This window comes from Canis lupus, chromosome 21, assembly GCF_048164855.1.
Source record: "Canis lupus baileyi chromosome 21, mCanLup2.hap1, whole genome shotgun sequence".
NCBI lineage: Eukaryota > Metazoa > Chordata > Mammalia > Carnivora > Canidae > Canis > Canis lupus.
The window spans coordinates 39,782,752-39,795,534 of NC_132858.1; the positions used below are offsets into that span (position 1 = coordinate 39,782,752).

The following is a 12,783-nucleotide window of genomic DNA, read 5'->3' on the forward strand; positions in this document are numbered from 1 at the left end:
AAAATCCTGGCCAAATTTTGGGAAGAAAGAGGACTAATTTGCCCAAAGTAACTATAATTTCTATGGAAATACAGCAGCTTACCTTCATTTCTAGCTCTTGGTTTGATGCAGGTAATTCCTGAAGTTTTACTTCCAATCTGTATATAAAACTGAACAAGTCTGGGGAAACAAACAAACAAACCAAACTTCAGTTTACCTACAAGTGGGTAAGTTCAGAAGATATTTAACCTTTTGCATTTTGACACATTAAAAAAAAGGTTCTGTAATTCTGAAATATGACTTTTAAACACAAAGGGCATATGAGCAGAAACTGCATAGATTATATAGTCAGCTAATTCTGCAACCATTTTAAAAGGTTAATTAGTAATTATTAATTTTATTCTGTAATAATGGTTTAAGCAAAAGGGAACAGTTGAACTCTGCCTCAATGCCACAGTCTGATGTAATTTAATGAAATCACTGAAATGCTCATTCCTTAAATTGGGATAATACTATTCTTGGAAATTCAGGATGAGGAAAAATCCAACATCAAGAAGCTAAATGCTACATCAGTGTTGGGCCACATAATGACCTATATTACTGATTTAGACTCGGATGGTTTAATTTTTCACAGCTGACACTCAGTGTGATGTAAATTAGGCCTCAGTCCACAGTAAACCAACTGAGAGGGCTATGTGACAGGTGCACCTCTGTGAGAACTCAGAAGGGGAAAGAAAGTGAAGGCAGAAAAACCATGACACAGAACCCGAGTTTACTGAGGACAAGGTCTAGAAATTCCAAATATTTCTTCAGTTTCCTTTCTTCCAATTCTTAAATAATTTAATTGAGAACAATACAAAAAGCACAATTTTATTTTAGGCGTGCTACTACTTCATTTGACCTTAAAACCAAACAGTTATTTATTTTACCAGTAGGTGTCAGTGTAGGTATTTAAAATTTCTGGAGCAGTTTTTAGTAAGTGAATACAAATAAACTTTGATAAACGGAATGCATCATTTTTGGACACAGAATTTAGAGTTGAAGAAAAGTCTTTGTTTCATCTGGTATATATAAAAGTAATACCAAATAGTCCTCATAGTAACACAGAACTTTAGAAAACCAAGCTGACATACATTAGGCACACAGACAGTGATGTCTGTAGGCTGATTAATGAATTGGGGTAGAAGTTTTGCAGAAACTACATTATTATGGAGTTCAAGTTATGCTTCATTTTTACATAACAAAATCTATATAGAAAAATCTTACTATGTAAGTCCTCAATAAAAGAACAGTTTTAAAAAATTTTTTACTTTTTAAAAAAGATTTTATTTATTTATCCACGAGAGACACACACAGAGAGAGGCAGAGACACAGGCAGAAGGAGAAGCAGGCTCCATGCAGCCTGACGTGGGACTCCATCCAGGATGGAGTATCCAGGATCACGCCCTGGGCTGAAGGCGGCGCTAAACCACTGAGCCACTCGGGCTGCCCAGAACAGAGAGTTTTAGATCAGATCACAAAGCATGGTAAATATAATGCTCACAGAGAAGTGTACCAATAAACTATTTACCGGATATTCCTGGTGTCCAGGGGGACAGTCCTCGCTTCCCTTTTGCCAGGGCCATTGAAGTAGAGAGATTTGCCATCATTAAGTGTTCCGCAGCCGGTTCCAACCTGGCCTCCAGTTATCTTGTACCATAGAGGGCTGAGCTTCCCCTCAAACCTATCGAACATCTCACTGTGATTAGGGACATTAGACACACAGGTCCCTTGTGCAGCTTCCGAGAAAGGAAACACATAGGAGAGAGGCTTTGTTGAAATTGTTACACATTAGAAGGTACATTCAGAGCATGGGCTAAGGAAGCCTTTCCACAAGTGTTAGGGGAAGGAAACTATGTGGAAATCTGTATCCCACAACTGTCTGCCCAAAATACGGTCATAGCTACCCATCATCAAAAACATTATTCCACCTCTATAATTTTTTATTAATAGAGAGACATTAGGAACCACAGATTTCTGTGGTTCTTGTTCCTAAGAGTACGTGTGCAAACTGAGAAATAGATTTTGTCCACCACAAAATTTGCTCCTTTGTTGTCCTTTTATCAGAGGATCAATAAGGAGAGTTAATCCTAGATTTTCAAAAAACACCCCTGAAACCATGAGTGGCAGTGCTCTCCACAGAAGGCCTGCAACAACATATGTTTGTCTTTGGTCATGCGCCAGATAAAGGGCAGAGCACTGAAACTCTGGGAAGCATCAATTTGAAGTTGCCTCTAGGAAAAACTCTGAAAGAAGATTTTGAAGCTTATAACATTTTCTTTAATTTTACTCTTTAATATCAACTCCCTTTTTATTTTTGCTTGTAACAATAGCTAAGGATGACTTAATCAGAAAATATTTCTCTTTTTGGCAGTCTTGAATTTATCATTTCTTACACTGATTTTTACTTTGCACATATAAAATTACATTTCTTATAAAAAGCAATGTAAAGTACAGAGAGCCCCTTGTATAGCCAAGTGGTCAAGTAAGAGCTTAGGTTTGAGTTTTAGAGAATGCCTCACCAGACTTTGAAGCCTAGCTTCAGCAACTCTTCTCTATGTGCCCTTGAAGAGTTACTAAGCTTCTCTATGTCTCAGTTTCCTTAAATATAGACAAGACAATAACAGCATGTACTGTGGCACAGGGTTTTGTTAGAATTTGGGATGACGTAAAAAGCACTTACTATAGTGCCTGGCATAAAGTAGACAGAAGGCAATGTTAACTACTATCACTATTACTAATAAATAAATCTCCCTTAGGGTGTGAAATTGGTGTTACCATATTTTTTTTTTCTGTTGGGAAGCTCAAAACTACAAATTATCTTTTAGCACCTCAAATGCCTGGGTGGCAAATTCCTACAAGTAGGACTTAAAGAAGAATCATCTAAGAATCTATTTCCCTAGAAGAAGTAACATGGAAGACAAACAAATATAGAAGGATATTTTGTAAACAAATCATCAGACACATGCCTGCGGCCTTACCAGTATATCCCAGGTCACAGAAACACACCCCTGAGACACAGTCCCCGTGGCCACTGCAGTAACTGGGACAAGGCTCAGATATGTACACTCCATCCAGACCAAAGGGAGGCACATTCTTCTGTGAGCTGCTCTCTTGAATCCACCGGAATCTGGTTTTACTATTGGGAAAAACAACACACGTGTCTCTTACATCAATACTGTGGCCAAAAGCACTGAAATATAGAATGGCTCAGAAAAATTAAAGAAAGGTTTCATGCTTATTTGAAAGTCATGTCTGCTTGGTTGAACACTTAATAATGTTCATGATAAGGTGTCTCTACCAGGGCTTTCTCAAAACCTGTTGATTTCCTCTTCAGCCTAAATGTTTAAACACCAAGAGGATATCAGGTACAGAAGACTTTTGATGCTCAGAAACATATTATGGGTAATTACTTGTATATTTTCCATCTCATAGGCTTTTAGTAATAAAAACCAGAAAGGTATTCCTTTCACATAATTAACATTTCATCCTTCCATTGCACTAATTTTATGGGCATTTTCAGAAGAGGCTGTTTAGGAATTTTTGAGACCATCAAATAGAATATTCTTTGTTAGGATACATAAGGGGACTCTGGCTATTTGCCACTGACATGATTCTGGCAGGAAAGAGTTAAGTTTGTACTGACAGAGCTCCTCCCACCTGTTGCCTTCCTCTTCACCTCTCAACTTCAAATCCCTAAGACACTCATTCTATGAGCTCTTAGCAACCATTTGGACTGCCAATGAATACTGGCTACTGCCAATGAACAAAAGACGGACCTGGTCCCAGTACTTTAAAACCCTGGAACATCAGTTGTCTGGGCTGCTGCCCGGTACTTCTTCTCCCACAACAACAGTCTCAAAGCTGCCAAACTGACACTGGTTCCAGTCGCTTTCCAGTCTTTGCAATCCTCTCAGCACATCTCTTTCTTTTCAAATATATGGAAACCTGCACACATCTATAATATCCCACCAGAAAAACACCTCTTCCTTCTCAGTTCTACTGACATCAAGGAAGGAAGACGGATTAGGTTATCTGGAGTCCAATTAATTCTGCTGCCAATATTTATAGACTTTTGAATGAATTCAGTTTCTTCATAAAAGAGGGCAAAGAATCTTAAAGATTAATGAAGACTGTCAAGGATAACTAGAGACAATGTTGGTTCCTTCTCCTCTCTATTATTGTTGAAATAATACAGCAGTGTCAGAATGCATTTCTTTATAGCTTTTCAAATAGCTTTGATTATTTGGCAACACAGAACCATAAACCTGGATTTCTTTCTTCATTATTTTAAGTTACCTACTCCTGGCAAATTTGTGAAATGTAACCAACAATGTTGTTTATGAGATTGAAGTGTTCAGAGACTAATCACTCATTCATGCAAGTCTTAGCACACATTCTTCAATGTGTTAAGAGGAAAGTGAACACATCCTTTATTTCCTGTAAAGTGAATTCGAAATATATTGGTTTTATTTTTTAAGGCAAAAGACAACTGAAATCAGATTAGAAACACAGAACAAAAGCAAAAAGAAAGAAAAAAAAGAATACACAGTGGTTGTGCCATGAACCTTGGGAAAATTCCCCCCATTAGGGTTGTTTGGTTATTTAGGTTGTGCAGATGCTTTTCCTCTCAAAGGAAGGAAATGGAATTGATGACAGTAGCTTTTGCCAACTGCTGCTTTTAAGGAAAAAGGTAAGGCCTCTGGGCCCCTCCCAAAAGATGGTGTATATTTGATAAAAAAGGAAAACAAGCCAATTCTCTGATATGAGTCTCCTTGGATTGGAAGTCATTCTTGCCTCTTCTTTTTGTGTTTCTATAATATAGAGAAACATGGGTTTGCACCTCTTGCTCCATGGAAAGTAAAGAAAGAGGTAGGAACAACTACCCTTTACCCTAGGTTCTCCCATATGGGCCAGATGAGGGCACCTATCAACTGCTCTATTTCATGGAAGAGACAGACTCAGGTGGAGGCCCAGCAGCATTCAGAAGGTTGAAGAATCCCACCTTTAGGTAGAATTCTAGATGCTTGGTAATGTGATTGTGGAAGAAAGGAAAGTAAAACCCTTTGACCCCTCTGTTTCTTGGGGTCCCTATAATTTTCATAACAATAAAAGAATCCAGGTCTGGTCAGGCCAGAGAGAAGTACTCCCATGTCTAAGTCTCCTATAGACCCAAGAAGCAGAGGGTACTGTTAGATATTTGAGAATGTGAAAGACGTTGGGGGCTTAGCATTAAGGAATCCATATTTAAATAAAGTAAAACAAAATAGAACAAAACAAAATGATGAATTATTTGGTTAATAGGGTGAGTCCAGGACATGACAAATCCTAGTTAAGAGTCCTAGCTGAGAGTCCATATTTCAAAGCAAAAGGGCAAGAGATTGTATTTCTTTTCCCTTTTTAAATCTCTGCTACATGGTTTTTAATTTAGTAGGTGCAAATTGAAGCAAGAAAGTTTTCACTGAGCACAACACAAACAAGTCTTGGATTCATTTTAATTTTCCCAGTTGTGTCTGGTTCCTGATGACTACTGCTTGCTGTCTGGTCTTACTCTCCCACCCCGGTCTTAGAATTGAGCACAAATAAATCAGAAACTCAGGGTTGCTGGAATAAGAGAAAGAACTAGTAAAAAATTCACTAAAAAACTGTAGTCATGGAGAGACCACCAGAAGACGTATGGCCAAAGTGAAGTGGGCGCTTCATTTCTTTCTTGAAGAAATAGCTGGTTTCTGATGGTTTAAAGTTTTTCTGCCTGTTTCTTGAAATGTCTTCTAATTCCTTGCCTAAGAGCTATTTTTTTTTATAATAGGATACCTGTTCATCAAACTGTTCATCACTTCTGATCTTTGCTTGAAAGCCTCTTTTTATGCCAGCAAAAATCCACTGTGCCTGGAATCCCACATGCTCCTAATTTAAACACCAGGTTACAAGAGACCTGGCATGCAGAGAATTTCTTGATTCAGCACCGTGAATTCATCATTCTTTCTACATTAGGATATTCGCTGCTCACTACAGGAATAGCTTTGTCAACTGAAGACTGGATAACTCTTATCCTTGGACTAGCTCTTCTCTGGGTACTGATACTCAACATGTGAATATGATGGTAGAGCAATAGAGAAGGTTAGTTGAAGACAAGCAAAGTATTATGCTGTCCACCTAGACAACCCTGATTACTACTGCTATTGAGAAGTACATAATCCTAGAAGAGCATCTTTGACCTGATAGTCAGCAAGATCTGGGAAGGATTGGAGGAGATAATGACTGGAGGAAAGACAGAGTTTAATTTTACATAATTTTACTAGAAATAAGCCATAACGTGGCTTGACCATTCAAATCATTGAACAATACTTCCCCTTTGTCTTGCTTTCCCAGATGAGGGAAAAAGTAGAAGGTAAGACTCTATCTCTGACTCCTTTCCCAATTACTTTTGTTCACAGGATGCCTGAGCAACTAGGAGAATAGGCTTCTATAACTTCCTCTTCCAACAGCACATTTGAGAGTGGTGTTACACTGGCCTCTCCAACCAAGAAGATTCCTGTGCACCTACTTGTTCTGTGCAGAGGTGGCACAGGTGACAGTGGCAGTGGAAGAGATATTCTGCAGATACTAAGCAACTATATTTCTAGCATATTCATTCCCTAAGTCCCCCCTACCCCTGCCCCCAGAGATATCAACATTTTGCATTCTGCATAGGGAACCTAGAGTAGGCTACATGACATGATACATTGTATGGTCAGGGATGCTGTTGAGTGTCAGGGGTATACCAACATCTATCTACCGCCACCAATGTCTCTCCTTTGCAGGCAAGAGCCAAGAGAATGACTATGAGGACAAAATGCTCCTTTGAGAAAATCAGCTTAGAATTATTTGTGAAAGAGCAATGTTCTAGTAACTATTATAAGCATGTTGCCTCGTGGCAAAATAGCTCCCAATTTTAACAATTTTCACACTTAGAATTCTCAGCTTTCCAACACTGCATTTGGAGATAGTGGAGTTGAACATATTGCAACAGAAACAACAGAACAGTTCAACAGTTCTTAAAGGGGAAACATATTTACTATTCTTTAGTAGAGAGCTCTTTGTCCTGAATGCCATCAGCCAGAAAGCTGGATGGTATTCAAATTAGCCAGAAGCTGGACTCTAATGAAGACACTTTCTTCTTCCAAGAGCTGAGGTCCAAGACAATATTGATACACTGGGAGCTTCAAAATACTTCTCACTTTGTGATATTAAAGAAAACCTTTATTTCTCACATGTGGCTTTACCATGACTTTCATAGTGATGTTTTGTAGCGCCTCGATATTCTAGTCATTGCAGGAAATACACACCACCTGCTGCTCCTCAGCTTCATGGCAAGCCGTACTATCTATTTGGGAGAGCTGTGGTTGGGTCAAAGTTTCGGAAAAGCATCAGGGTGGAAGGCAGTGGTGGTGGTGAGGACTACAAGGCTGTACTGCTATGTGGCCAGCTTGTGATGGGCGGAAAGTAGGATGAGATGGCTATTAGGATAGAAACACAGATAAAGTCTTATGGCAAACGAGAGATGCCTCAGAAGGTGAACCCTACAGAGCAGAACTAACAGCTGAGAAGAACAATAGATTAGAGAACCACTCCTAAAGAGCAGAATTTAATCAAGGCAACTTTCTTGTCCTGGACATTGCTCACGGAGGAGGGAGTCCTAATAAGAAGTTATCTTGTTCGCTTTTAGAATTCCTATTGGCCATTGGCTGCTATGTGCTTACCATTTCTCTCCCCACAACCCACCCGTTTTTTTGAGTGGAAGTAGCTATTGTTATTATCCTGTCAGTGTCTCACCACTGTATGTTAGATATGGATAATTGTCTTTTTAGTTCATAGGCCTCTAGATCAAGAGAAGCCATATCTGGGGAGCCATGGCCATACCCTGCCCTGACAAAGATCATGAGATCAGCGACTTAGTGCTTGATGCTGTGATGGGATGACACTTGGGAGGTCTTGGAGGAAGAGTGAATGCATCTGGCTATGGGAGAAATGTGAATCATTAGGGCTAGGACAAACTATCATAGATTGTTACAATAATGTCCCCCAATGAATCACACCTCCTTGTGTACATGTTCGTCTGCAATCTGACTTCTCTGCATTTCCTATCAAAAAAGGGAGTCTGTTTTCCCACATTGTGAATCTAGACTGGCCTTGTGCCTTGCCTTGACCTATAGGATGTCACAAATAAAATAGTCTTGCATCTTTTACTACTATTCTCTTGGAACTCTAGAATCATCAACTGTGAAAAATACTGGGCTGAAGATGATAAAGAGAGAAATGTCCTGCGGAGCCCACACACTAACCAACCCACTGATTTTTTTTTTTTTTTTATGATAGTCACATAGAGAGAGAGAGAGAGAGGCAGAGACACAGGCAGAGGGAGAAGCAGGCTCCATGCACCGGGAGCCTGACGTGGGATTCGATACGGGGTCTCCAGGATCGCGCCCTGGGCCAAAGGCAGGCGCCAAACCGCTGTGCCACCCAGGGATCCCACCAACCCACTGATTATATGGAGTTACATGATGGATCCTAGATAGAGCAGCAGCAGAACTACCCAGATAATCCACAAACCATGAGAAAGTCCATCGTTGTTGCTTTTGTTTGGAGACACAAGTTTTGGAGAGACAGATTGCATAGCAATAGAAAACTGTACAAATATTATCCTAGGCTGTACTCAGTAATAGAAACAAAGGGTAAGGATGATTTTTTTTAAAAAAAGTAATGTATCTGGGCGCCTGGGTTGGCCAGTTGGTTAAGCATCTGACTCTTGGTTTCAGCTCAGGGGCTCAGGTTCTGATCTCAGGGTCTTGAGATCTAGCTCTGAGATCTAGGCTCAGCACTCAGCAGGGAGTCTGTGTAGGATTCTCTCTCCCTCTGTTCCTCCCCGATTTGAGCTCTCTCTCTCTCTCTCAAATAAATAAGTAAAATCTTAAATAAAATCAAATAAAAAGTAATGCATCTATGCATCCCTGACTCCTTTTTCCTTCTAGTGCTTAAGAGATGACAAGATCTGGAACAGCTGCCTTAGATCAAGAGATGAAAATGTTGTGCTCAGAATGGCTGAACCATAATGTCAGCTCCAAACTGCTCACCTCTGGACTGTGATATGAGAAAGAATTTCTATCTTGTTTAAGCCTCGTTAAACATTTATATTTGTTTCCCTGTTATAGTAGCTGGGCCTGTGTCCTACCTAAGACACGGTGCAAGTCAAATTCTTAAATTTCATCAAAGAAGGCCAACACATCAACATTGCCACCTACACATCAAGTCATCTGAGTCTCTCTTTAATATACTACAAAGAACACCGACTGGCTGATAAAGACAAAGAATTACTTACAAGTAGACTTAGATCCACTGACTGACAAACTCTTTCCTGGAATAATTGGTATTTATAGATTATGCTTCAAAAGTTAACAGAGAACCCAGAAACTTGAACATCCTTGACTAAGCAAGTTCTCTCCCTACCTGGGAAGTTTGTCTACCAAAGTCTATGGTGTAATTTTTGAGAGATGCACACCTAAGTAATGAGGGAAGCCGAGAATATAACCAGCTTATCTAGCTAGATGGTGCACAGTAAGTTTGGTGATCAATTAGGGGACAGAATGGTCTCCAAGGGGATGCCTGGGTTGCTCAGTGGTTTGGCACCTGCCTTTGGCCCAGGACGTGATCCTGGGGTCCCAGGATCGAGTCCCACGTCAGGCTCCCTGCATGGAGAATGCTTCTCCCTCTGCCTCTGTCTCTGCCTCTCTCTCTCTCTCTCTCTCTCTCTCTGTCCCTCATGAATAAATAAATAAAATCTTAAAAAAAATAATAGTCTCCAAGGACTTCATGAATAAACCACTCCTGTAGATTGCTAAGCTTTTACCACTGTATCAGTCAGGATGATATCAGTTATTCCGTGGTGACAAACTATCCCTGATCTCAGTGGCTTAACTCAACAAAAGTTTATTTCTTGCTTATGCAAGGATGTCCGGTATAGATTGGCGAGGAAGACTGCTTGTTGTAGACAGAGACCCCGACTGATGTAAACTATATCTCAAAACATGCTTTCATAAAGCAGAGAACATGGCAAAATGCACACAGGCTCTTAAAAATCAAACATTTCATTTCCATACACATTTTATTAGGCCATGTCAAACTTTAAAAGGTATGAGGAAAATATAATCCTACTATATTCTAGGAAGGAAGTAAGTTGGAAATATTGCTGAGTGGCACTAATGAATATTCCAAGTGTATATTAAGTCACAACCAGAAAGCTGTACAAGTAGATTTATATCATCTAGGCTCTGCAGAAATGCGTTGAGTTGGTCACAATTTAATATTACATTCTGGGATTCAATTAAGAAGTGTTCGCTTGAAGAATGTTTCTTTATCTTCCATGAAACCATAGAGTTAAAGATACTGATCTCTGTGTTAGCTACTTTATCTGGCATAAGGAGACCTATATATGCTATAAATTTATTCTAGAATACTGAACATGGGAAAAAACTGTATCTTTTTCTTAAAAATCAGAATGCATTTTTTTTCCTTTTTACCCAAACATGAGAATTAAATGACCCGGCATCTTCTCCCTTTATCCTAGCTGCTAGAAAACCAAGGGTTAAATTTATTGCCCTATGAATGAATGAGTTCACTTTCAGATTTTTGTTTTCCATTTATCTATTTCTCTGCCAGTTGATTTGTAATCTTTCTATTATTGTAATAGTCGCTTAAAGGGATCTTTCATATTACAGGAGATCTCAAATTGTCCACACAGGGGGGCATTAAATTATCCCAAATCTCTATAAAGTGAAAATCAGACACAATAACGTCTTATGACTCTCTTAGCCTTTAACCTCTTTTGTTCACTGCTGTACTCCCACTGCTCAGAAAGGTGCTCAATACATATTCACTGTATGAATGAATAAATGAGCGAATCTGTTTCCCAAGCATGCATGGCCATATGTGCATGTGCGCCCATGCACGACCCCCACCCCCACTTTAGGAATTTTGCCCCAGGGCTTTTTCCCTCAGGAGTCATTTTGTGAATAGATGTAGCCAGACTATATGCATTCTCGTAGGTTACTGAAATGATGACACTGAGATAAATATATGCTCCCAAGAAATAACGCCCATGGTGTGTAGTAAGAATGGTCACTTTACCTGGACGCAAGAGACCTTGGGATAATGATGGTGATTCTTGTCCATTCTTCAAAGTCCCCCGTGTGATACATGGTGGGCTCACTTAGTTCCCTGGAGTTTCCTTCACATCCTTTGCCTGCAGAAGCTGGGTAACAGCCTTCTTTCACCAGAAACCAGGACATACCAGCATCGTGAGAGTACTGAAGAAGAACCGGGGCAGCACTGCTGAACTGATTGGCACACCCTATGTTTAGCTGTCAAAAGGAAGACAGAGTTATACAAGGTCTTGGTTCCAAGTTATCATTTTAACACATTAGGTGCTACAGCAGCCAGGGCTCTTTCTACTGATTGCCTTATATTCACAATGATAAGACTCGCAGCTCACTTCCAACCAAGACTCTTCCACGGGTTATAGAAATCTTTAGGTGAGCCACAGGTGGTTTTAAAGAAAATCTGAACCAGTTGCCATTTAGTGGATCTCTTGGAATTACAGAAGGGAAAAGAGAAGCATGGGATCTGTGGTGTTGGAGCGAGGGACAAAATCCAAGAAGCCAAGAGATGATTTTCTTCTCTTATGCCAGGCATACAAACAGAGGGAAGCAGAAGATGAAGAGTATCCTCCTCTGAATACAAAGGTTACCTGAAGAGAGGGCTATCCTCCCTGCTTTTTTTTTCCCCTCCGTGCTTTTAGCGGAACAAACATCTTTATTTTCTTGCCAAAGCTCAGTAAGAAATTATTGCCAACTTAGATGAAAAAGCTAAATTTTTGCCACTGTATCAAATAAGCAAAATAATCTGGAAATAAAACTATTGTTCTGTGTACTCATGTAGGGGAATGTCATCATAGGATTAATAACATAAAAAAACTTGAAAAAAAAGCAACTTAAATCCCAATACCCTAGCATAAATGTTTTTATTTTTTCTATTTTCTCTTCTAAAATTTATAAAGAAGTATTTTTTTGGTCATATAGTTGAAGCTACCACACTCCTAGAACTTTCTATTTTGTATTTAATCTATTATATGCAGCCTTGCAAAGAATGTTAATTTTTTTCTTTAGTTGAACTATTATCACCAGATAAATTTCTACCAGTAGTATTATGGAGTCAAAATGTAGAAACACTTAACATTTTTTATTTATATGTGTTCATTTTTAATCAATTGGGTTCAATTAATCACTTTTACCACAGCTTTGAATATTATTCAAGTTTAAAACAGCTTCTTTCTAAATTGGTAAATGTATAAATGATTTTATTACTGTTACAGTTTATATTTTTTGGTATTATAAATGTCAAACTTTTTTCCTGATATTTATTTAATTATATGTCATCTTAAATGATCTATTCATATCTTATTTCATTTGTTGATGGGAGCCACCATAGAATTTTATTGTATAAGACTATAGATAAGATTTGTCCAATTTTGTAGAAAAACAAATTGAAGTAAGCACTCAAAGGAACATGATCATGACCAAAGAATAAAGGATGAAGGAAAGGTAGGGCTGGAGGCAAATAATATTGGCCCAACCAGTTCATTCTTGTGACTATACCTTGATCTGGTCTTTCAGAAGAAGATTCTATATTTTCCTTATTCCCATACTCACAGCTAGAAAGCATCTCTCAGAA

At 39.0% G+C, this 12,783-nt stretch overlaps 1 protein-coding gene across 2 annotated transcripts in view; it reads right to left on the reverse strand.

Moving 5' to 3' along the window:
• Positions 1-12,783, reverse strand: part of RELN (reelin) — a 498,553-nt gene that overhangs the window by 94,700 nt on the left and 391,070 nt on the right. For both annotated transcript variants that reach the window (XR_012014160.1, XM_072791484.1), the window contains exons 28-31: positions 11,182-11,414; positions 3,000-3,157; positions 1,550-1,757; positions 83-159 (exon numbers count right to left, since the gene is read on the reverse strand). Coding sequence is in view for 1 of the 2 variants with exons in the window: in XM_072791484.1 (XP_072647585.1) it covers positions 83-159; positions 1,550-1,757; positions 3,000-3,157; positions 11,182-11,414 (676 nt within the window). In the remaining variant the exon portion in view is untranslated. The remainder of the gene's footprint in view (positions 1-82; positions 160-1,549; positions 1,758-2,999; positions 3,158-11,181; positions 11,415-12,783) is intronic.